This window comes from Sinocyclocheilus rhinocerous, unplaced genomic scaffold, assembly GCF_001515625.1.
Source record: "Sinocyclocheilus rhinocerous isolate Xijiao unplaced genomic scaffold, SAMN03320098_v1.1 scaffold585, whole genome shotgun sequence".
Taxonomy (NCBI): Eukaryota; Metazoa; Chordata; class Actinopteri; order Cypriniformes; family Cyprinidae; genus Sinocyclocheilus; species Sinocyclocheilus rhinocerous.
In genome coordinates this window covers 1936827-1962039 of record NW_015630024.1, presented here as the reverse complement: position 1 = coordinate 1962039, position 25213 = coordinate 1936827, and the positions used below count along the sequence as shown (strand labels likewise).

At 37.9% G+C, this 25213-nt stretch overlaps 1 protein-coding gene across 1 annotated transcript in view; it reads left to right on the top strand.

Annotated features, from left to right (window-relative positions):
• cacna1bb (calcium channel, voltage-dependent, N type, alpha 1B subunit, b) overlaps positions 1 to 25213 on the top strand; it is a 124391-nt gene that overhangs the window by 90772 nt on the left and 8406 nt on the right. The window contains exons 25-47 of the mRNA XM_016551903.1: positions 101 to 207; positions 2213 to 2224; positions 3804 to 3824; positions 5844 to 5940; positions 7627 to 7787; positions 8217 to 8357; positions 9202 to 9403; positions 10585 to 10749; positions 11017 to 11127; positions 13245 to 13328; positions 14022 to 14024; positions 15897 to 16013; positions 16114 to 16179; positions 17623 to 17714; positions 17828 to 17978; positions 19172 to 19299; positions 20423 to 20519; positions 22747 to 22852; positions 23466 to 23573; positions 23833 to 23942; positions 24080 to 24237; positions 24324 to 24453; positions 24568 to 24678. Of these exons, the coding sequence (XP_016407389.1) occupies positions 101 to 207; positions 2213 to 2224; positions 3804 to 3824; positions 5844 to 5940; positions 7627 to 7787; positions 8217 to 8357; positions 9202 to 9403; positions 10585 to 10749; positions 11017 to 11127; positions 13245 to 13328; positions 14022 to 14024; positions 15897 to 16013; positions 16114 to 16179; positions 17623 to 17714; positions 17828 to 17978; positions 19172 to 19299; positions 20423 to 20519; positions 22747 to 22852; positions 23466 to 23573; positions 23833 to 23942; positions 24080 to 24237; positions 24324 to 24453; positions 24568 to 24678 (2478 nt within the window). The remainder of the gene's footprint in view (positions 1 to 100; positions 208 to 2212; positions 2225 to 3803; positions 3825 to 5843; positions 5941 to 7626; positions 7788 to 8216; positions 8358 to 9201; positions 9404 to 10584; positions 10750 to 11016; positions 11128 to 13244; positions 13329 to 14021; positions 14025 to 15896; positions 16014 to 16113; positions 16180 to 17622; positions 17715 to 17827; positions 17979 to 19171; positions 19300 to 20422; positions 20520 to 22746; positions 22853 to 23465; positions 23574 to 23832; positions 23943 to 24079; positions 24238 to 24323; positions 24454 to 24567; positions 24679 to 25213) is intronic.

The window sequence follows — 25213 nt, the reverse complement described above, 5'->3', positions numbered from 1 at the left end:
TTTTGTAACATCATGAATGTTACTTTTGATCAGTTTAATGCATCCTTGCTCAATAGAATTAATACATGTTTGTTTACCACTTTTTTCATCTCCAATCTAGATGATCGATCTCGGGCTACTGTTGCATCCTGGGTCTTACTTCAGGGACCCGTGGAACATACTGGACTTCATCGTAGTCACCGGTGCTCTGGTGGCCTTCGCCTGCTCGTGAGTGACTTTTTTTGTTATTCTGTCAGAGTGGAGCAGACAGAGCGGTCAGAAGAGCAGACTGTCAGTTCAAATCCAGCAAGAGAGCATTCAGTCGTAAATGACGGAAACAGGATGTGACTGTTTGCTGTTTAGTATCTGAGATGGAGCTCTATGATGAGGGGAAGTGTGGCATCTGTGTGTAGTTTGGTCTTCGGAACGGAACGGTTTAACGGGCATCTGTTTTTTTAAGCTCATAATAGGATTGTGTATAGCGTGCACACCTGTGCTAATGATTCGGGTTTAGTATTTCCCACAGGAGCTGAGCCAGACAGTTGCAGAGAAGGCACATTTCCCAGCAGTTTGCTTTTAACTCTTATTGTTCCTGATCCACCCCATGATAATTAGTAATGATTTTCTAAATGTTCTGTTACTCTTCTAGTTGAATTAATTCATGATTTTCAACTGATGGGTGATAAAACAACAATAAAATCCACTCACATATATATATAAAATAGACTCACATTAAAGCATTTTTTCATTTAAAAATGAAAATTTGCTGAAACTTTACTCACCCTCAAGATTTAGATTTGGAGAAATTGAACATTACTTCACTTGCTCACCAGTGGTCCTCTGCAGTGAATGGGTGCCATCAGAATGAGAGTCCAAACAGCTGATAAAAAACATCACAGTAATCCACAAGTAATCCACATGACATCAGTTAATGCCACATGAAGTGAAAAATAAATCCATCAAGACACATTTAACTTGAAACCATTGTTTCCAGCTATAATTCTAGTCATCTGTCCATAATATTGCATTCTCCAATGGAAAAAGTCATTTTGTCTGAATCAGGAGAGAAATATGCACAGACTAAGCACTGTTTACAAATGTTTACAACAGTTCAAAACAAATATAAACATGGCTTTTGATGTGAAAGGACAACAGGGGATATAACTTTTCACTGAAGGAAGCATTATTATGGATTATGGACTGGTAGTTTGGCCAGAAGCCAAATTATTGTGATTTTTTTATCAGCTGTTTGGACTTTCATTCTGACTGCACCCATTTACCGCAGAGGATCCATTGGTGAACAAGTGATTTACCCAAATCTGATCTGATGAAGAAACAAACTCTACATGTTGGATGGTCTGAGTGTGAGTAAATTTTCAGCAAAGTTTCATTTTTGGGTGAACTGTTCCTTTAAAGTAGGAACCTGAGCCATATCGAGAGACCAGAATATTTTAGAGTCTTGGGTGCTTGAGCCAAAAAGTAAATTCCTTCATAGCAATGCCCTTGCAACCACCCACAACAGTAATGTATTTTATAAAGCCCGGTGGATACAATTTCCTCTGCAAGGCAAACATAAATGCATACGCTCGGTTTGACAGCGCGTGTGTGATTTGTCTAATAAATGCAAAGTCTAGTTTGAGTGTGGCTGAATCCTCTTAGTCGTCATGTGCAGATGCTCAGCTGTCTCTCTCCACCTCTACAGTTGACTGAAGGACTCTGGGGTGCTTTAAAATAGCTGAAAAAGAGGTGATAGAAAACTGCTCGGCTTTTGAGACCAGCCGTTCTTGTGCGAGTTTGCAGCTGTATTATTCAGTAGCACAGAAATTGTCCATCAGCTCCGGTTGGCACCTGTGCTTCTGACGGTGGCACTACAGCATATCTAGGCATTTGTTCAGCTACGGACACTGTTGACTCTTTGTTTCAATTTTATATATGCAGTGTGTAATATTGATTATAAATGTATCTCATACTGTGTTCTGCTCTTTCTGATTCACTTGTGTTTGTCTCTCTTTAACTGTGCTGTATCTTCTCTCTCCTGTGCTGTTCTTCAGTGGTTGATAGCAAGCTTGTGGCCTGTGGGCTTTTAATATTTCTCATTTAGTTTTTTCTTTCTCCATCTGTCTTTCTTTTCTTTCTCTGTCTCTCTCTCTCTCTCTCTCTCTCGCTCTCTCTCTCTCTCTCTCTCACTTTCTTTATCTGCCCTGTCCTTCCCTCTCGCTTGCGTTGCTTTCAGGAGCTTCATGGGGTACGCATTTGTTATTACCTGCTTCCTGTGTATCTGCCTGAGTATGAGTGTGTGTTTGTGTGGATAAGGAATCGCTAGACCAGTGCAACACATTCACAAGATTTGTGAAACTGCACTACTGCAGACCACGATTGGGCATGAATTGGGCATGAAACTTAATACACTTCAGCAAGTAAATAAACTACTTGCCAATTGTTCATTATTTAATCTGTATTCATAAGGAAGCCCAATGTAATGCATATTTTAAATGTAATTGTAAGAAAGACAGAATGACACTCACTGCTATAAGATAAAATGCATACCAGCTGTCTACTAAGGAAAAGATAGTTATGACTTAAGCCCCGTTCACACTGCCAGCGACTTTTTCGCTGTATGTCGCTAGACTCTGTGCTGTGAAGACACTTGTGGGCGTTCCTACTGCTGTCGCTCTAATGTTATTGGTAGACTGCACGTCTGGACATATCTGGACATATAAAATGCAATCACAAACTGTATATTGCCGGTAAAACTAAGATATCATTCTATTATGACTAGGAATTAGACTTAAAAGAAATAAAAGTACCATTCTGCTGTTGGAGAGTGTTGTTATATAAACTACAGCAGTGCCCGTGCATTAAATCATTAACCGGCGCTAAACTGCTCACTGCATCATATAAATAACAGCTCGAACCATCAATGTATGCATCAAACTCACTTAAACAGCCAACAGTTTCTTTTCTACGCATCATGTTTTTTTATATCCATGCATGTGGTTACAGTAAAATCATATAAAACAGTGAAATCTCTCAGGAAATCTGTCCTGTCTTCCCTGCACTCGAGACGGTGTCGTGTGAGCGCCACTGACAGATTCTTCACTCCTATTGGTTGTCGCTCGCGAAATTCGCTGTTCATTTGCATAAAGTTAAACAATTCTTAACTTTTGTCGCTTGACTCGCATCGCTTGACACGCCCACATTCTGTCGCCAACGGTCACTGTCGCTCGTGTCGCCGGAAGTTGCCAGCTCTCCATTGAAAATGAATGGGAGCATGTCGCTTTGTCGCTGTGTGTCGCTGGCAGTGTGAACGGGGCTTTATACACCTTTTATTTTTACCTTTGTAAGAATTAAATCTATTTTACTTGCTGTACACAATCAGCATCTATCACCAGGACTTGCATGAACCTTCATGCATGTACTTTCTTTTAGTGTGTGTGTGTGTTTGTGTGTGACATTTGCCAGTCTGTAACCTTTTCACTTTTGTTATTTTTATCACAGTTCCATGTTGCGACGTCTCTATATTTACTGCTCAAAGTGATTTATCTTGCAGAGATGTTACAAACAAACAGTAACTAATAATCCCTCACTGCATCATGTTTTTGATTATTGTAATGTTTTATTGTGCGCTGGAGTTGCTTTGATGCTTTTTAATCTTTCTTTGCTGTTCGTCCTTCCACAGTGTTTCCACTCAGTGACCGCTCTCTTCCGTTCTGATCTCATTTAATCTGCATTTACTGCTTATTCTATGTCTGTGACGCGGCTTATTATGTGTGTGTTTCTGTTTGTGTACATGTGCATGGTTTTTCATCGGTTTCCCTCGTCAGATCGCAGCAAAGCTTGACCAGGTGGGGACAGTCTATATATCTATAAATACATACACTTTACCCCCCCAACCTCCCACGGACCACTCCAAACTCACAACCCTTCAACTCTTCTGCTCATTCAGCCTTTGTAGAAGAGGATGGACCTACTTTTACCCAATGACTTGACCATTGACCTTTGCAAGGGCTTATAGAAACTACTACTCCTACTGTTTCCAGAGGACAGCCACCCTTTATGCTAACAGTCAAACAAAAGCTGAATTACTACTGATAATTGCTATTAAATTATAGTCATTGATAAAAAAAAAACATCTGCATATCGGATATCAGAAGTTCTGCATAAGTAAACTGCTTGTTGTGATAGATAGATAGATAGATAGATAGATAGATTTTTGTATAATTTATTTTTTAAATTCAATTCATGTTTATTTGAATAATGCTTTTCACAATGTACATTGTTGCAAAGCAGCTTCACAGAACATAAAAGTTATATTATGAATCTTGTGTTTTCTTTGGGCTTAAATTTGACCCGGATATGTGCTTGACCCTTGTATCAGGGTGCATCAGGTGGCTTTATCCTGTCACAAACATTAGGCAGAACCACTTAAGCACTGGACCTGTGTGATGGGTGCCTGGAGACAGATGGTCCTCTGAAATCTATGGGAGTATAGTTGACTGTCTCATTGGGCAGAGATCCACATGCACCCCTGGGGTGTGCTGTGAGACTGACAGACATTGCATGGTCATTGCATGCCAGTGTGCTAGAATCTCAACTCCTCATGGGATAGAAAAAGTAAGCAGACAAATCACAGAGCTAAGCTATGACTCCCTAAACCTGGCATTTTCTTTAGTATCAGGACGTGTACTCACTCAGTATGCTTATTTGCCATGGCAAGCATTTGAAGTTTTGTATTTTAAATAATGAATGTTTTTAAGACACACAGACACAGAAAAAGCTTATCTTGATAGATCATCTATGACAGCCAATTTCAACTGTCAAGGAAATATCTCACCGGTCAGAAAGGACCACTTTTTTGGATTAAACAAGGTTGAAATGGAGGTCGTTCTTGTTCATCGACATGCCTGCTAAAGTTTAGAGTAAAAGAGTTTTAAAACAGCCTTTTCTTATCTTTTCAGATGATTTCCATTCTGTTGAGCTATGTAATTTCAAATGCCATTCATTGTGAACCTGCCTTACAGCAGCTGTAACATTCAGAAAACTAATCATTCAGTGTGTCATTGATGTTACCTGTCTTCAGTGACTTCATTTAACTTCAAGTCAATCCTGAAAAAGTTAAACTGTATGGAACTCGAACAACAAAGCGACATTGATTATTCAAACTTTAATAGGATTTATTTTATTTTCAGTTCACTTTATTAGTGTTTCCTTCTAAGGCAGGCATCACTGTTATGAATTTATACTTATTAGTTTATACACAAGGTTAGGGATTTCAACTACAAAAAAGTATTAAACTTCATTGTTGGTTTACGATTATTGGTCTTGCCTGATGGATTATAAAACAAGTGAAAAATGTCTTAAACTGGCAGTAAACCAGATCGTAACACCCTGGCAACCACCACCAACACCCTAGCAACATGGTGACAAGTTTTCCAAGAGCAATAGTTGTAAAAATTGCCTTTTTTAGCTTCCCAGCATCAGAGTATTACTTGGCCAACTGTGGTTTTTACAAAGAGACCATCCCTGCTGAATGGATTGTTTCTTTGTATCTTTTTCTGGTGAATGATTGTTAGTTTACAGAAATATTACATTTTAAATGAAATTTATCATCAGAGGTAGGTTAGTTTCTGTAGAATAACCTCCCCTCGAAGGCATGCTTTCTACTAACCAAATAACCTCTAGCTAATGTAATTCTGAATTACATGATGGGCTGGAGGAAGTGATTAGCTCGTTATAATGTAATTGAATTGAATTCAGGCTTTGTGCATGTGCTGGCAGATGACATCAAAACGTCAAGTGTCTGTTAAAATGTGTGATCGCAGGCGTGTTCGAAATGTCTCTAAGTCATTGCTTTTTCCTTACAGAGGAACTAAAGGCAAGGACATCAACACTATCAAGTCCCTAAGGGTCCTTCGAGTCCTGAGGCCCTTGAAGACCATTAAACGTTTGCCTAAACTCAAGGTAATTCCTACTGTCTGGATCTTAGCCTGCTTAGTTCTTATCTTACTCCTCTGAGAGCATGCAAGTGGAATTAGGTGGTTTTAGTTGTAAAATTATATGTGACCCGTGCTGGCAAAATGAGTCGGAATGTGCAAGGTCTATATAAATCTGTCTCAATGTTAATCAAACATTAAATGAAAAAAAAAAACGGAATCACTTGCTGCTCTTGATTAAACTATTGTTTATCTTTGTTCTTATTTTTTTAATAACAAAGATAAAAATTAAAAAAATTGCTATATTGTGATTAATAATATAGTAATTATTATTAAGAAAAGAATTGGAGGAAAATACGCAACGTTGCTTGGTGATTTTGCTTTGGAATCTTCAGAAAACTTTAACTCTATTTTTCTTAAAATCAACTTTGCTGCCTTCAAACGGCTGTAGCTCAGTTTTGTCTGATTCCAACAAGTCATATATCATTTTGAAGGTATTTTAATGGAGAATGTGAAAATAAAAATAACTATTTTTTGAAAATTTGCTCATTCGGACTCATTTTGCCAGCACCGGTCACATATGATCGGATACACCGCATTGAAAGATTATCATTCATTAGAACTCATAGCAAATCTATCAGTTCTGATCTATCAGTTCTTCATTCAGTCAGTTGAAATCTTGGCAGTCTGTTCAAATAATTAGTAAGTAAGGAGATTCATCACAATGGAAATAGAAAGTCAAGTCAAAATGAATTGTGGGATGTGGTATTCTCTGCATTTCGGCCTGGTTGTGTATTGCTTTTTCTGGCAAATTTAGTCATCTAGGTGATCCATGAATAATGCAAATTATGCCTAGTATGCTATTCTAAATATAGCCTATGATAGACAGCTGTTTAATATAAATATGTAAAAGATAAATTACATTTTAAATTGGTTAATCTAAGTCAGAGTAACAAGTGTTTTCTGTTTTTGTGTCAGTGTTTCCCTAGGTACATTATGTGTGTTACTGTGCTTGTTTGTGTGGACGTTTTGCAGGCAGGGATGATGCCCCTTGTGTAGACCTCCACATTAACAGCCTTGCTGCATCTTTCTCTCTAATCAAATCACACACTTAGGCACACAAACAAATCGGTTTAGAGACACTCACTGTTATCTTATTACATGGCTAAATGATACATTTAAACTTACATTTCACACCATCATTTATTCATTTGGCTGAAGATTCGTCACCAGTGGCATTAGAGCAAATAATAGACAAAAAAATTAAATTGAAGTTTAGTTACAATACTAATGCACAGATAAATCCTCACAGGGCCACTGAGACATTTATCCTGCCTACGGAGATCTTATTAGCATTAATGCCGAAAAAAAATACACTACTCCGTGCCAATAATGATACCCTGAGGACATTAAATGAGCAGAAATGACAGAAAAATGAGAAGAGTTACACATCCCCCCCACTCCTGTTTTATCCTCAGCCTAAGTGCAGTCATGTAGAGCGAGAGGAGCAGTAATCAATTAAGACTTTGCCACAGCCTACAATTAGTGAAGTTGTGTGCTTTCACGAGGGTCTGGTGACATTAACGCACAATGACACATTCTTCACAGATGGATTTAACGAAGGTGTGCATTACTGTCTGCGTGTGGCAGCGAGGCCGTCCCCTCCAGAAGATGTTTGCAGGAGATCTGATTTGTGCTGTTTGTGTGTCCTCAGGCCGTGTTTGACTGCGTGGTGAACTCTCTGAAGAATGTGCTCAACATCCTCATCGTTTACATGCTCTTCATGTTCATCTTCGCGGTTATTGCTGTGCAGCTTTTCAAGGGGAAATTTTTTCACTGCACCGACGAATCCAAAGCCCTGGAGAAGGACTGCAGGTACAGCTGTGCTCTGGCTGGACTGTCGGGATATATTCTGCATGATGGATGAATGGAGGGAGGGAGAGGGGGAGGGAGGAAGGAGAGAGGGAGGGAAGAAAAAGAATGAATGGAGCGAAAAGGAAAGGAAATGACAAGTGAATGAATGGAAGTGTGGTAGGAAGGCGGAGAGAACAAAAAGACTGAAGAATAAAAGGGAAGGAAGAGTGAAGGAATGGATGGAAGGAAGGAAAGATGAAAGGAAGGAGAGCAAAGAAAGAAGGAAAGGGAGGAGAAGAAGGACAGAAGGAAGTAAAGAGATGGTAAAAAAGAGAAGGTAAAAAAAGGCAAAGGAGAGGAAATGGGAAGGAAGAAAGAAGGAATCCAAGCAGGAAGAACAAGTAAATAGTAAATAAAGACAAAGTTCGATTTTGATGTATCTGTACTCAGGGGTCAGTTCCTGGAGTTTGGCAGTGATGGACTGGCCATGACACTGCCGCGCGAGTGGAAGAAGTATGATTTCCATTATGACAACGTCCTGTGGGCCTTTTTGACCCTGTTCACTGTCTCTACAGGAGAGGGCTGGCCAACGTAAGTCCACACACACACAGTGATCTTATAGGGACACTCAATGGTGGTTTTCTTATGCTGATCTCTTTCTCCTTTTACTCTGTCTGTTCTGATTAAGTTTCTCTTCTTGCTCAACTCTCTCTGGTGTAATCTGTGTTCCTATCCATTCTCCGCTTTCTTAATTTTAACTCCATGTTTTCATAGAAAAACACATACTTGGTTAAGAGAGACTCTGCAATGTAATGCAGAAAATCCAGAAAGTTTTTTCGCATTTAACTTAAATCCCTCTTTAACATTCAAGAGCTGCTCTGGTACTCCGTGATATCTACGCATTTCTTCTTGAGTTTTTCGTGGACACGGATGTAATCTTAACTATTGCATATAAACACTTTTTTCCTCTCTGCGGTTTTAAGATGATGCTTTTGGTCTGTTCTACTTTGAGAAAATGTTTTAAATTGGTATTCAAAAGTTTTTAAATAGTTCACGTTTTTTTTTTTTGACTTTATGCCTTTTTATAGAGAGTATATATATGATATATGATATATATATCAGATATACTGTATGTCACAGAAGAGGAGAAAAGACAATACAATTTCAATCTCAATTTCTGTTTCATGACTACTTTAATTTTTATAATTTGTATTATTATTATTATATTAAAATATAATTTCATTAACCATTTTTAGTTTATGTTTCCGAGGAATCCCTTAGTAGTTTTGGAAGTAACACCATACCTTATATGCTTTTGAAGATCTGTTCACTGTGGTGGACACAATGCATCAAAGGGTTAAAATGAGAAAAACGTATCATGATCATCTTGACGATGTTTGATCATCTTACTGACATTCTCTTGTTGGTTCTCTAGAGTGCTGAAACACTCTGTTGATGCCACGTATGAAGACCAGGGTCCCAGTTCGGGTTACCGCATGGAAACCTCCATCTTTTACGTAGTCTACTTCATCGTCTTCCCCTTCTTCTTTGTCAACATCTTTGTGGCTTTGATCATCATCACGTTCCAGGAGCAGGGAGATAAAGCCATGTCAGAGTGCAGCTTGGAAAAGAATGAGGTAGGATGGGACAGTTGAAGGCTTACGTAGTCAGTTAAAATCAACCGTGAGCAGACGAGTAAATGGGGTGACGGCAAACTGTAGGCACCATTCACTGTTGCTTTAATTGGAGTTTCAGTGTATGCAAATTCAAGGTCAAAGTCTAGTTTCATACATGCACGGACAGTTGTGAGATGCCTGGAAGAGAAGCACTCTTAAGAGAATTCCTCTCACCTGTGTGCGGCCAGCACACCTGTCCGTCTACATCTCCACTACCTTGACACTAAACTCCTTTGACAAACAGATACACACACACACACACAAAGCACAAAGCACAAACTTAAACCCCAGGAGGAACTACCAGACCAGTCAGTCAGAACTCTTTGAACTCTCTGGCTTTGTTCTAAAAACCTATTAAGCTGTATTGTTGTCCAAACTGTTATTGAACATCATTAATATTTGATTTGAAGTGCTTTACATAGGCATAGAAACTAGCGGGTGTTTAGTTGGATGGCCAGCTGGTCTCCTTGCCTGATTAACTGAAAAGTGCTCAAAACCTTTCTAAAACCAGCCAACAGACCAGTCTCTCAACCACCTTAAACCACCTTATGCTGGTTTAAGAAGCAGGTTTTTTAGCAGGTAGTGCTAGTAATTGTAATTTCTGTATGCATTTATAATAATTAAAGAATTAAATTAGAAAATGTGAATTAGTTAACTTTTTTTTGTTTTGTAAATCATAATTTTGTTATAATACAATACTGTTTTCTATTTGTAACGGTTACTACTTACTATTTTGTAATTTCAGGGTCCAGTTATAGGGTCAGTTTAACTGCCAAACATCATAATGCAGCACTTGGTTTTTGAACAGCGCGATAATCTATTTTTTCTGATGTCTCTATATTTGTCTCTGTTCTTTATCTATATATCTGTATCTTCTCTCAGAGGAGATATTAGCCTGTGTTTAAATATTAAACTGCTGTAACTCTGATTTGTGCAGCTGGTTTGATGTTTGTCTTCTAGCACTCATTCGTTCACAGCCTTTCATTCGTTTGATTTAGAGAGCTCTGGGAATACCAATGCTGTTCTGGTAATCAAACATGGAAAGATCAGGGTGATGAGTAGTTTTGTGCTTGTAGACATTCACTTCAACACTTTGTTGAGGAGTTCATGTTGAGATAATTGTGCTTTGATTTCATCTACAGCGAGCTTGTATCGACTTTGCCATCAATGCCAAACCTCTGACACGCTACATGCCGCAGGACAAGCAGTCTTACCAGTACAAGATATGGAAGTTTGTGGTGTCCACTCCGTTTGAGTACTCCATCCTGACCATGATCGCCATCAACACAGTGGTCCTCATGATGAAGGTAAAAAATGAATCTTCTATGTCATTGCTGTGAACCACCTTTTGGAATCTTTATTTTTAAGTTGTAGACAAACACTGAGCCATTCCATCACACAGACTGAGGCTCAGCAATGCTGATTATTGCATATGAAATGATGTGCGTGAATATTCAGTTATGAATACGTCATTTCTAATTTTAGACTCCTGAAAGCCTGTTTTACAGATCTTTTGAATATTTGAGGGAGTGCAGAGTGAGTCACTATCTCTCCGTGTTTTTCTTCTTCTGTAGTTCCATGATGCTCCTAATCCGTATGAGGACATGTTGAAGTGGCTGAACATCATCTTCACGGCTCTCTTCACACTGGAGTGCATTCTCAAGGTCATTGCCTTCGGCCCTCTGGTGAGAATGGAGAGACTCTGATATTACTTATATTTTATCATTACAATCAGTGTTTGATACTAAACTAGTCATTCGATCCACGTATAGCAGAAATACATACAGCAAGACTGTGAAAGTTCAGTCAGTTTACAAAAAACCCCCACTGCACTTTAGTCATTTCAGGCTTTACCACGTAGCATTTTTTGTCTTCCAGTATTCTGTTATCAACACAATTCATATTTAAACTGGTAGAACGTTTTTGATCAAACTTGATTAACTCATTGTTACAGTCAACAAAACACCATGCATTGGGGCTTTGGTTTATTGGAGTGGGAAACATCTGCCATCTGAAAAAAAAAAACATAAATAAAAACATATTTATCTGCAATGCATACAGCACGTCAATTTTGCTGTCGAATAGTGCAGAATAAATTGCAAGGTGGACCAGACTTTTTGCTGATAGTAAAAACTCAAAACTAGTTTGATTCAAATTTGAGAGGAGCTGAATAAAGTAGGAGTATGAATGACTGATTTGAGTGAAAAGTGGAGCCCTGTTGGTTGATTGACCAGCCCGCAGGGCTTTCAGCATTGCAAGAACTGTGAAATCAGCGAGAGGCTAATGACGGCCCGGTGGGTGAGAAGAGTGTGGTTGGGTGTACAGTAGGAGCAGTGGTGTGTGCAATGTATCATACATCTCTCTTCAGTGCCGGCTGGTCTGACCTGCAGCAGAAGGTCTCATCTCAAGCTCCATTTCCATTTATGAGGCTCATTTATTAAGAGCTTTTCTGGTGCGTGATGCTTGCATTTACCTCCACCTGTTCGGAGCTCAGGGTTGATGAATGGGTCTCGCTCATGTTGTTCTGTCTGGGATCCATGTCTAACAGCAGTCGACTAATCTTTGCTCCATTCAGGAGAGGCATGAACCCAAGGCTAAGACACCTGACAGACTGTCCTGCCATGAAAGATCTATTACACGACTCGCCAATCTCTGCATTTCAGTCTGCCTGAGTTTGTGCGTGTATGATTCTCTATATTTGTAAGAGCCACATTGTCCTTACTAGAATTGTAAAAGATTTTAAAAAGGACTTGTGTCTTCACAAGTAAAAACGGTCCATACTTAAACTAAATCAAAATCAAAATGGCAAAAGAGATCTCTAAGGAATAAGTGTACAGTTAAAGTGGAGTAATTATAATTAATTCATAAAAAAAAAAAATTCAGCTCTGCTGAAAAGCTCTGAATTACCATCTACAGCACCTGCCTTTTAATGCAACATCATAACTGAAATTAAAGGGATAGTTCACTAAAAAAATTAAAATTTTGTCATCATTTACTCGTTCCAAACCTGTATGAGTTTCTTTCTTATGTTGAACATAAAAGAAGATATTTTGAAGAATGCTGGTAATCAAACAGTTGATGGCTCCCATTGACTTCCATAGTATTTCTTTCCCTACTATGGAAGTCAGTGGGGACCAACAACTGTTTGGTTCTTCAAAATTCTTCAAATTATCTTCTTTTGTGTTCTACATAAGAAAGAAGCTTATACAGGTTTGGAACTATTACCGTTCCGTTAAAGCTCATAACTTGCTTTTGAACTAGTTTGATAAAGCATACTTTTAAGCTTTTAAAATGTAAATATAATAAATAATAGTACTCAATTTTTACAAATGATTGTGAAAACTATTGTAGAAATTCATTTTGATATTAAATAGAATATAATAATTTTTGCAATTTGTTATAATTATTTACAATTATAATAGAAAAATAGTTTATATATTATTTATGTATGTGTGTTTGTGTGTGTGTGTATATATATATATATATATGCACACACACACACACACACACAATCATTATGATAGATAGATAGATAGATAGATAGATAGATAGATAGATAGATAGATAATTGTAATAAATTACATTCATTGTAAATTTCACTCGAATGTTATGATTTATATCATTTGGATTTTGGCTAAAATTGGGTATCTTAGAAGGGAGCTTGTATTAACCCAAGGTTATTGAACCTATGGTTTTGTTAATGTTAATGTATTTGATATTATGCTTTTGATACTGTTTAAGATGTTTGTGGTGTAATTTGATTTTAATTGTTGTAGTTTTATGTTTTTCTAAATGTGTGTAGAACTACCTGAAGGAGGCATGGAATATTTTTGACTTTGTTACTGTGCTGGGGAGCATCACTGACATCCTGGTTACTGAGATCGAGGTGAGTCATCAAAGAGACACATCAAAGCGTTTGAGAACTAAAATTCAAAGGTATTTAAATAAAATCAGTTTAAATCTCAACACATATATGATAGATGTTATGAATAATATAACTTACTGCAGTGGATGTTTCAGATGAGAACCTCTAAAAGCTTAACTTTGTCTCTTTGTGAGCTTTCAGCATTTTTTTTTTTGTTTTTTTTTGTTACATGTGTGTTGCAGTTATAGTCTGCTTTCAGTTTGTCTGTTGTTAAAATCATGGGGACAGTCTGACAGGGTTCCATGGAAAACCTACAAAATTTAACATTTTCAAAACTCGTGGATTTAAAAAAAATCTATGAAATTTCTGTAGTTTTTCGTATAATACTCTATAATAGCACTGCACGCAAAAGTAAATATAATACATCTTGAATAAAATATGGGCACTTTCAAACCACATTTAGCTCAATGCAACCTTTGCACTAGATGATTTCAAATAAATTTGGTTCACCCCTTAATCATTCAACCTGTTATAAGAGCAAATCATCTGCTGAAGATGACAATCCGGAGATCTCTACCAATGAGTTTTGACAGCTGCGTCTCTGCATGTCAGAGACAGACTCCGGCCTCTCCTAACGATTTCACTGTGACTCTTATTTCCATGCTAAATCTCTGTTGGCACCTGTCCCCTTCCTTTTCCCAACGGACTGCGCAGACGGTAAGTGGCTTCATCGCTCCTGCACTGCCTGTCTCTGTCCAAACTTCTCCTCCTCTCTAACCTCTTTATCCTAATCTTAAATGCTCACCGTTATACCTGCTGAGATCAGACTCGGTTTCAATCCAGCGCCATACTGAGATGCAAAGGGTTTTTTGTTGTTGTTGTTTTTGGTATGTAAGATCTATTCACAGTGATGAACAGATTTTCCCTATTTTTTCCCTTTTCCAGTATTAAAAGATTAGGGATGTGTGGTATATATATGGGCCGTATACTGTAAAGTTTTGTTTTTAACGTAGGTCTTTGTTTCTCAGGTCAGTTATGAATAATTTTTCATTGGTTTGTGTCTACTGAATTCCGTATAAAAAGAAAAAAAAGGATCTTTCATTTGTGAACTATTGTAGAATTTATATAGATATATATACGGTTACTGGGATAGCAGTATTTAATCGTTGATAAACAAAATTTAATTTTGTTAATATTTTTCAATATAACAAAGAGTGAAAAATTTAAGGGGGTCTGAATACTTTCCGTACCCACTGTATATACGGTTACTGGGATAGCAGTATTTAATCGTTGATAAACAAAATTTAATTTTGTTAATATTTTAAACAATTTTTCTATTTTCTATTTTAATTTTAGTTAATTCAAGTTTTAGTAATTTTGTGTTTTATTAATTATGTCTATATACTTTTATTTTATTTAGCCTTTTTTAAGTTATTTTAGTACTTCAGCTTGAATGAATGAAAATTTTGCTTTGGTAAGTAAATAAAAAATAGGGCCCAGATTTACTAAACAGGGCAATTTCAAAACAGCGCCGATGGGCTTGGAAATTTCTGCGTATGATTTACTGACAACATGCAAATTAAAGAACACAGACGCAACATCTCATTTCATATCGACCAGTGCAATATACCAAGCGAAGTGCACATTAGCGTAGTCGCAAATACACAGAACCGATGCTCATCAGGTGCAGGTGATCTACTTACGACACAGGCGCAAAATAGTTTAAGGCAGGGGTGCCCAAACTCGGTCCTGGAGGGCCGGTGTCCTGCAGAGTTTAGCTCCAACTTGCCTCAACACACCTGCCTTTAAGTTTCTAGTATGCCTAGTAAGAGCTTGATTAGCTGGTTCAGGTGTGTTTAATTGGGGTTGGAGCTAAACTCTTCAGGACACTGGCCCTCCAGGACCGAGTTTGGGCACCCCTGGTTTAGGGCATGCTTTTTTGGGGCGTTAAATAATGGCACAAATACCAGTAATTTGATGAGCGCAAACATTAGTAAATTGCATTGCGTGATTCATTTTAATACTCTCCTCCCATAAATTTTGCGCCTGAAAGGGAAACTCCTTCAAATGAATATTTAATAAGTTCAGGCGCAAAAATAACTGTGTCCATGCCGTTTCAGCGCTAATTCTTCACTGGGCATCTTTAGTAAGTCCTGACAGAATTATTTTAAAGCCAAAAGATGGTTTGCGCTGGTGCAAGCTGTTAGTAAATCTGGCCCTAGGTTTTTTTAATATTTTCATGTTAATATTAGTTTTATTTCAATGTATTATTATTATTTTTTAGTTTTAGTTACCAATAATAACCCTGCTGTGATATAATATCTTACTGTGGTCATATTGCCCATCCCTAACGGATTTGTTTATTTCTATTTAAAAGCATGTTCATGCAAGACTATTCATGCATCATTACCAGACTATGAACAACATTGTCCTGCATGAGACTAACTAGTTTTAATACCTTATCAGTAAACTTAACAAATCTAACAGAGGCCGCTGCTGACACTAACTTGATTGAGGATGTGTCCTTGTCTCGGGTTTAAATACAGTTCCAGTGATGCGTCTCTGATCTCTCTTTCTGCTTGTATCCAGGATAAGAGGATTAATCTGAGTTTCCTGAGACTCTTCCGGGCCGCCCGTCTCATTAAACTCCTACGGCAGGGCTATACCATTCGCATCCTGCTCTGGACCTTTGTTCAGTCCTTTAAGGTCAGAAATTGACCTTTGACTTTACTTGGACAGCTTAGACAACATTGTCGACAGTTCAACATAATTGTTTGTCTGTAAAATAACTGTATTTTGTCCTCAGGCTCTGCCGTATGTGTGTCTCCTCATTGCAATGCTCTTCTTCATATACGCCATCATTGGGATGCAGGTGAGATCCAGCAAGCTTTAAAAGACTCTCATAAATATTACCCTTCATGCAACCTTTCCATCTGAGATCTCATCACCACAGCTGCTACAATCATCTCACTTAACGTTTACAGCTTTAACGTGATAGATTATTGATCTTGGGCTCATTGAATGACCACAGTCATCTGTAAAAAGCACAGGCTGTTTTGCATGGGCAGGTGGTGTTTTTCCATTTGAAAGCTTCATAGGCTTTATGAAAAAGAAGCCATTGTTCAAGTCTTTCGGTTGGATCTCATCTTTAAGTTTGATTGCTCATTTAAGGACGCACAGGCAATCTCCCAGATTGTGTTGGAAATGATGGCGTCTGCCATCTAGTAGATTAGGACTGCATTGTAAATCAATGCTAATTGTATCCTGTAAGACTGGGGAAGCAACATCATCAGTAAGCCATGTAATCAACTGTACGCTTGGAACTCCTACTGCCAACTCAACGTTTGCTTCATCATTCAGTGTAAAACGTGCTTTTGAACCAGTTTTTGCAATCTTTCTAGTATTTTTTTATAGTATGATTTGAATTGTAAGCATATTAGAGTCATGGTTCAAGTTAAGCTTTATTTACATTATGTAACATTCTGTTGATTAGCACAGACAATTTCATATCCTTCATTCTGCAAGAAATGTGTTTACCTCGTAACAAAAATATGTGGGGCAAGACATTCCTAAGTGTTTTAAATCATAATTGTGAAACCTATATTTTTGCTAATTTAAATGTAATCTTTTTGTTAGTGCACCGTTTTAAATGTTTGGGGTCAATAAGAATATTAATTCATTCAATCATGTTTTTATTTAAGATTCTCTGTAAATGCTCCCTCTCTGGTATTCCTTGCATATATTGTGCAAAGGTTACAAAGTTTACTGCCTTTAGATGATTATGACAAGACAATTGGACATAACTTGGCACAGAATGTTTTTACAAACTGACAGACAGGTCAATTATTTCCAGAATAATAAAAAGTGCACTCTCAGCATTGGGTTTAATATGCATCATTTGTGGCAGAAAAGTGTATAAATGTATTTTTTTTATTACTATATGGATGCCACTTTAAAAGACTGTGTCCATCCATGGTCACTGGATGTGCTTTTGTAATGTATGTGGCTGACAGATTATTGTGATTTGTTTTACTGCCTGTCAGTGCATTGCAACTCTGTAGAGTCGGTGTGTTTGTTTGCATGTCTGCTGTCTGACATAAAGTTATAAAATTCATAAGCACGAGTCACACTTTATGGAAAATGTGTATGTGGCCTTGTTAATACTGCAGATGCTTACTGTCACATACCCTCCAGGCAGTCTGAATTATTGACACAGTCCCTGCAGGAATTCTCAGCCTATCTCCACCAAAAATGCTTGCATTTTCTGTAATGCATCCAAAATTAGAATGCTGACATGCTTTTCTCTCTATGTCAGGTGTTTGGTAATATCATGTTGTCCGAGGAGTCGGCTATCAACATCCATAATAACTTCCAAACATTTTTTCAGGCCCTCATGTTGTTGTTCAGGTAAAGTCATTGTTTCATCTGTTTCATCTTCTTAAAATATCAGCTCTCACAACTGTTAAAAATTAGTACAAGTGAATCTATAGTTTCTGCCTCTCACTATTTGTATGTTACAGGAGTGCTACAGGGGAGACTTGGCATGAAATTATGCTGTCTTGTTTGAGTGAAAGGCCATGTGACCGTGACTCTGGATATACTGGAAAAGAGTGTGGCAGTGACTTTGCTTACTTCTACTTTGTCTCTTTCATCTTCCTTTGTTCCTTCCTGGTTAGTGGAACAAATCTCAAATACAAACAGACACACAAATTCAAAAATGAAAATCCTGTCATCATTTACTCACCCTCATGTTGTTTCAGACCTTTATGACTTTCTTCTGTGGAACACAAGAGCTATTTATAGCCAAATGTCCAAGCTGCTCTTTTGAATACAATGAAAGTGAATGGTGACCACAGTTGTCAAGTTTGATTGTCAGCAAATAATGACAATTTAGTTTCTCACAAAAAGCTACTTTACTACTGTAGAATGCTTGAAATGAAATGCAGAAGTTAGGGATTTATTTTTGAACTTGTCAACCTTTGGTCCCCATTCACTTTCAATCTATAGATAGAGCAGCTTGGACATTCTGCTCAAGTTATCTTTTAGTTTACCACAAGGAAAACAAAAGTCATACATATTTGGAAAGACATTAAAGTAAGTAAATGATGACATAATTTAGTTTTTGTTTAAATCTGTTAATTCTGTTTTTTTCTATTCTTTAGAATAGAAGTTCATTCTATTTTTGTAGAAATAATATATATTAATACTTTTGTTCAGCAAGGACTCATTAAGTTGATCAAAAGTGACTGTGAAGATTTTATATTGTTACAAAATGTTCTATTTAAAATAAATGCTGTTCTTTTGAACTTTATATTCATCAAAGAAGACTAAAAAATTTATAAATTTCTATAAAAACTGTGATGATAATAATAAGAAATGTTTCTTAAGTACCAAATCGGCATGTTAAATAGATTTCTGAATGACCACTAAAAATTCAGCAGTGCCATCACAGGGAATAAATTACTTTTTTTTAAGTGGATTAAATAGAAAACAGCTTTATAATTTGTAATAATATTTCATATTACTGTTTTGCTGTATTTTTGATCAAATAAATGCAGCCTTGGTGAACATAAGTGTTTTCTTTTGAAAAAATAAAAATAAAATAAATGAATAAAAACTTAACCCAAAATGTTGACCACTAATGTATATGCACAAACGAAACCGTGCACAAAACATTAAATTGCACAGTGTAGCAGCTTTCATGAGTGCAAACTTCCTATAAAGTCTAGCCAACAAGACACCACTTGTAAAAAATAATAAAAATAAAATTAATCTGTTATTATACATAATTCTAAGATTTTTTTATTTAATTGAGATTTCTTCTCCTGTTTTACATAATTCTTCCTCTATCCTACAACCATCAGATGCTGAATCTGTTCGTCGCTGTCATCATGGATAACTTTGAGTACCTAACACGTGACGCTTCTATTCTCGGGCCTCATCACCTCGACGAGTTCATCCGTGTTTGGGCTGAGTACGACCCTGCCGCCTGGTGCGTATCACTCCTCCACGGTGTCGCTGGCAGTTAGTGCCACTTTAAAAAAATGTGACAACTCGAGACTAAGTGGTTGAAAGATGCCAGCTTAAGAGGGTACGCCACTGGCGCTGTGTCTGATTTACTCAGAGCCTTAAGTCACAAGAATCCCATTTTACTGTGTGACCATGGTTAACATCAAATCCTCAAGCTTTGTCTATGCTGAGGAATGCAAATTTATCCTTTGCATGCCATCCACTTTTAGTCTGTATTGAGCAGAACGGATTTGAAGCCTATCCTCTCTGTCAGTGTAATCCATTTTAACTTTAAAAAATGCACAGCTGAGAGTAGTTATCTCAATAAGCATGAAGTCTTTAGATATTGACGGAATGTGGAAAAATTTATTAAACTCTGTGTCTTTTTAACACATATCTTATTTTTTGCAGCGGAAGGATACACTATATGGATATGTACAATTTGTTGCGTGTAATCTCACCCCCTCTTGGTTTAGGAAAGAAGTGCCCTAATAGGGTGGCATACAAGGTTTGAAAACACACCTTCCCTCCACGGGGCGGTGCTGTGAAAAATGAATGCCCATAAAATGCCTGAAAGTGCTAATGTCTGATTGGATTATACTCCCCCTCTTTCCTTACTAATTTTAATATTGGTAACCATGGTAACCAGGAAACAAAGCCAAATGCTAAATCCCTCATCCCAAACTAATCCCATATGTTCACTTATCGTAAATATCGATGTACTAGAGCAGCTTTTATTTGCTCTGCTTTAAATTAGACCAAATATTAGCTTTGTTCCTGAGTATCTGATTGGTTAGCTGTGGTGCGTCCTAGCATGCAAGGACAGAAGCTCCAGACTGCAGCCCAATCCCATCATGCCATGTTCTTCATCCCTGGATCACTGGTAGCCTGTCGCTTTAAAAGCAGGCGTGATCCATCCGTCCTTCTGAGACAGGATGGTATCGGATACCCTTGACCTTCCTTCAGAATCCTTGATAACGATGTTTTTTTTGTTTGTTCCTTTTTCTTTATTTCTTTCATTCACATCACATTTTCTTCATGTTCTCCACTACTACTTCCTTCTCCTTTTTGTTGTCTGTGTGACCTTTGAACTCACCCCTGTGAAGTGGACGCATGTCCTACCTCGAAATGTACGAGATGCTTCGCCACATGTCCCCTCCACTAGGTTTGGGAAAGAAATGTCCTCCAAGAATCGCCTATAAGGTAGATCCCACCCCCCTGACTGTTCCTTAGCTCCTCCTCTGTCCTCTCATTGGCTGATCAGTCAGTGCTCTAATTGTGGAAGTGTTTTTTTGTGTGTGTGGCTTTGTGTTGTGCTCTTTTTTTTTATGTGCCTTTTGATCTCACTGATGGATGGTAATAAAACTCTAGATTTCCCTAGTAAAAAAAATACATTTATTTCATACTAAGTATAGTTCAAATCTATTGACATATCGCTCGAGACTTACTGATATAAAAGTTATAATTAAACTTTATTTGGAGTACTACTTGTGCACAATGCACATTCCTTAATATTAAGACTAAAATGTGTTTAATGTCACTGTTGATGAGGATTATATGATCTTTGAATAAAGCTGGTCTTTAAATGCAAGATATTTGAAGTGTACCTGAAGTATACTTGCAATAGTTCCACTTTAGCACAATCAAATAAACTTCAGTATATCTTTAGTTGGACTTCCACACAAATTAAAGTGCATTAAGCACAAAATTAGTTGTTCCAACTTAGCAGAATTTAAGTATACCAGTTTAGTTTACTAAAAGTACAATTGCAGGGTATTTTTATTAAGCACATAAATGTGTAAATGTGTTTGTAGTATTCTTAGCATGAAATAAATGTATTTCAAATACATTTTACTATATTTATTTTTCACTAGTGTTGATAGAAAACTCTAAGGGGTTTTGTCTTGAGAACGCCCTGAAAATTCTGTCTACATAGGCTGCTCAGTAGATTTCAAAACAGAACAAAAGTACACAGCAGAATAAATACACAGTCAGCACTCAATTTCATCTGCAGCAGTACTAAAATTGTTGCATTCTTTGTCTTTCACTGTATAAAAGAAACTAGGAAGTAAAAAATATGAATATCAAAACTGAATCTCAAGCGTCGCTGGTACAGTGCTGCCTGTTTTGGTCGCAGGCCGTTCTGCCACTTTGGGAGCTGCCTCCGAGTCAATAAGTTTACACACCCTGTTCCAGCTGTCTGAATGGGTAACGTTCAAGAGACGCGCGTTCGTGTCTGTCTGCCGAGCTACTCTCTGAAGCCACACAGTCTGCGTGTGTGAAGGCTTGAGGATGCGACGTTCTCCAGCGAGCTCGAAATAGAACAAGCCCCCACTTCCCCCGAGTTCAGAGCACTGAATCAACAGGGAGGAAAGAAAGAAAGCTTGCTGTAGATGTGTGCTCAGTGGAGCGTCCTTTCCCTTTTTCATTGGTAGTTGTTGTGGAAAGATGTCTGTGCTGGCCTACGCACTCTAATGAAGGCAGAGCGTTGTCCCTGTGCATGATGTTACGCTCCTTCACGCTACACCACAGAAACAGATCCATTCTCTGTTTATTTTGCATCTGTTTTCTTTTAAACACTATAATTAATGCTGGGTGCGTTAATGTGTGAAGCGTCTACTCTGGCTTCACCTTGAGTGACACATTTTTTTGGTTTGTGCATTTGTGGCTATTGGTTTTGGTTGGTCAGCAGGTTATCTTTTCTCGCTCTCTGGTCATCATCCTTTCTGAAGGTCATCGCTGACTTTGTAAAAACACAAGAAAAGCAGCCCATCAACACTTCACATTTCAGTGCGCTAGTGCATCTGCATTCTCTACGTGGACAGTAGTCATAGCTGCCCGCATGCAAACTGGCAGTATTTATTACTGAGACCTCAAACACAAAGGATAAAGAATATTATAAGTTTGATTTTTCAAGATCTATATTTTACCCCCAGTTGAAGTCACAGCAGTTTTTGCTTAAACTTGTTAAAATACACACAAACAGCTCAAAGTGTTCATATGATCTTATACATTGTCAGGTTATTAAGCATAATCATTGTAAGATTGTTTATGTAATCGCATTTACTGAGAAACCTGTGAACCTCCAATAATGGCTAAAGCTTACACTGTTCTCAGTGTGACAAAAACAGCTTTACTGTCTGCTAACTGGAGAAATGCGGCAAAACATCTTCCATTTCCAACATCACTTATCCTCTGCATGAAATATAAACACACTCTCTCCCTCCTCGCATTTTGATGTCCTGAAGAGACAATTTGTGTGCTGAGATGAGAGTTCGGAAATGACTATTGATGAAAGGGAAATTACATAGACCAAGTCACTACTCTCCCTCAGCATGCAAACTCCTCCTGTCATTTGTTATGGTCATTTCTGTATCCTGCAGTCATGTGTGATATTAATCACAAACTATCTGTGTTCGTGACTCCACAGCGGTTGGTGAGGATGAACATGCCCATAGCTGAAGATAGTACGGTTCACTTTACCTCCACTTTAATGGCTCTCATACGGACCGCCCTGGAGATTAAACTGGCATCAGGTGAGTGTCCGCTTGGAGCCCTCAGGGCCAGTCACTGGCATTTGTCAAAAGCTCCTTTAACTGTCCATCTGCTCCAGCAGCGCTTTTCACCAGTCACTGCTCTGTTCCATCAGCCTCGTTTAATTTAATACTCCACCATCTTAAAAGTGTTACAAGTTAATTGAATGACGCTTTCCCCGCTGACTTTGACTTTTATTTAACCTTTTACTTGGTGCAAAATATGATTAAAGAATAAGATAACATCCATTAACAGCTTGACAAAAAAAATCTTGTGGGGATATTAAGGACAAGAATTATGAAAGACTCTGTTAGATACTGTGGTAACACTTTATTATAGGAACCAGTTCTCACTATTAACTAGTTGCTTATTAGCATGCCTATTAATAACATATTGGCTGTTTATTAGTACTTATAAAGCACAAATTATGCATGACCATATACTACATCCCTAATTCTACCCAATACCTAACCTTAACTACCTTAGAAACTATGAATAAGCAGCAAATTAGGAGTTTATTAAGGCAAAAGTCGTAGTTAATGGTTTGTTAATAGCTAGAATTGGATCTTAAAATAAAGTGTGACCGATACTGTTAACATTGTGTATTTTTTTTAGGAGTTCTGGCTCAGCGGCTTTGTGATGCTGAATTAAGGAAGGAAATAAATAAAATTTGGACTAACTTGTCTTCAAAAACAGTGGACCTGCTGGTGACACCTCATAAACGTAAGCCCTGCATTTAGAAACTCTTGCTAAAGTAATGTTGATTTTGGTTTAGAAAGCACTTAAAATTTAAATGGAATCTTAATTATATGCTCATTGGAGTTTGAGTTTTCATTAACAATACTGATGACATTTTTCACCTGAGTTATTCACCCTGATTTTGCTTGTGACTTCTGAGCTTTTGGTGCCACCTAGTGGACATCGGTTTTCTCCCTGCACTTCTGTCCATTTGGTATTTCATGTGCATTTCACTCTCTCTTAGATAATGAATTGACTGTTGGGAAGGTCTATGCTGCTCTCATGATTTTCGACTATTATAAGCAGAACCGAGCCAAAAGACTCCAGCAGCAGCAGGCTGCACCAGGCACACAGGTAGAGGATCTACAAATAACTACATTTATCTGTACAATTCTAATTATTAGATGTAGATTTTTAGCCATGTTTTATTATCAAATGATGTTATTCATTTTTAATGTAGTCCTTCTGAAAGTGTTGTGTTTTGTCCTCAGAGTAAAGTTGGAGTTCTCTTCAGACCAATGCTTCCTCTCACACACTTGCACGGTCAGGAGCCACTAGTGCTAAAAGCCCTGCCCTCTTCTCAATTAGATACCACACCACAGCCAGATGCCCCGCCCACATCCTTTCACCTGACCAATGGGGATGCAGTGTGAGTGTTCTACCATTCTGGTCTTTATAGTACTACACTTTCCATTTGAATTTTTCTTTTTTAATTTTACTGTATGTATGCCACAGACAAAGCCAGAGCAGTGCCATGAAAACGTCTCCATCAGGAGACATACCTCAGGAAGTCACACAGGAAGCAAACAGAAGGCCTGTCCAAAGGGGCCAATCGGAAGACGTGCCAAACACATACAGATCTCAGGTGATTTGACCTCTACTAGTGATTCCTGAATCAGTCCTGTTTAAGTTACATGTGTCAGACATTTACAGGTCAGTTAAACAGTGTTTGTTTTGTCTGGCTCTGCGTGTGTTGCAGGAATTAGTTGAGATGACTGACATGGAGAATGACTCAGATGTGTGCGGGTATCCTGTGCTGGAGGGTCACAGCAGAGCTGCCTCCATGCCCAGACTCAACGCTGGCTTTCAGGTAAACATCTCCTATCCATCGTGGCCATGTGAGGTCATTCTGGTGGGAGTTGAAAATAACTGCTGCACTGCCTTTGTTTCTTATTCTGACTAAATTAATTCCTTGCAAATTAATTGCAAAGAAAGAGGCAGCTGGAGGACGTCTGTGCACAGATAGAGGGAAGAGGAGTGAATGGGCAGTTGTATGAGAGAATAGATGAATGGAGGTAATAGGGTGGGTGTATTAATGAATGCAGAGAGGAGGTGAAGAATTCAAGCAAATGAATTGGAGTAAGTCCGAAGAGGTTAATTTACTGTATACACCAATCTCCACTGAGAGACACATTTATTCTCTTCAGTTCAGTTGAGTGTGTGTGTGTGTGTGTGTGAGAGTGAGTGAGTGAGAGAAGAAGAGGGACAATGCATAGTCTACATACAGTATATTTACACTATATACAGAACTATATAAGAATGTTTTATTTTTTATCTTTGTTGTAATTAAATCCTTTAATTTAATTTAAATTACACTGACAAAAATGGTGCAGAAACAACTTTCA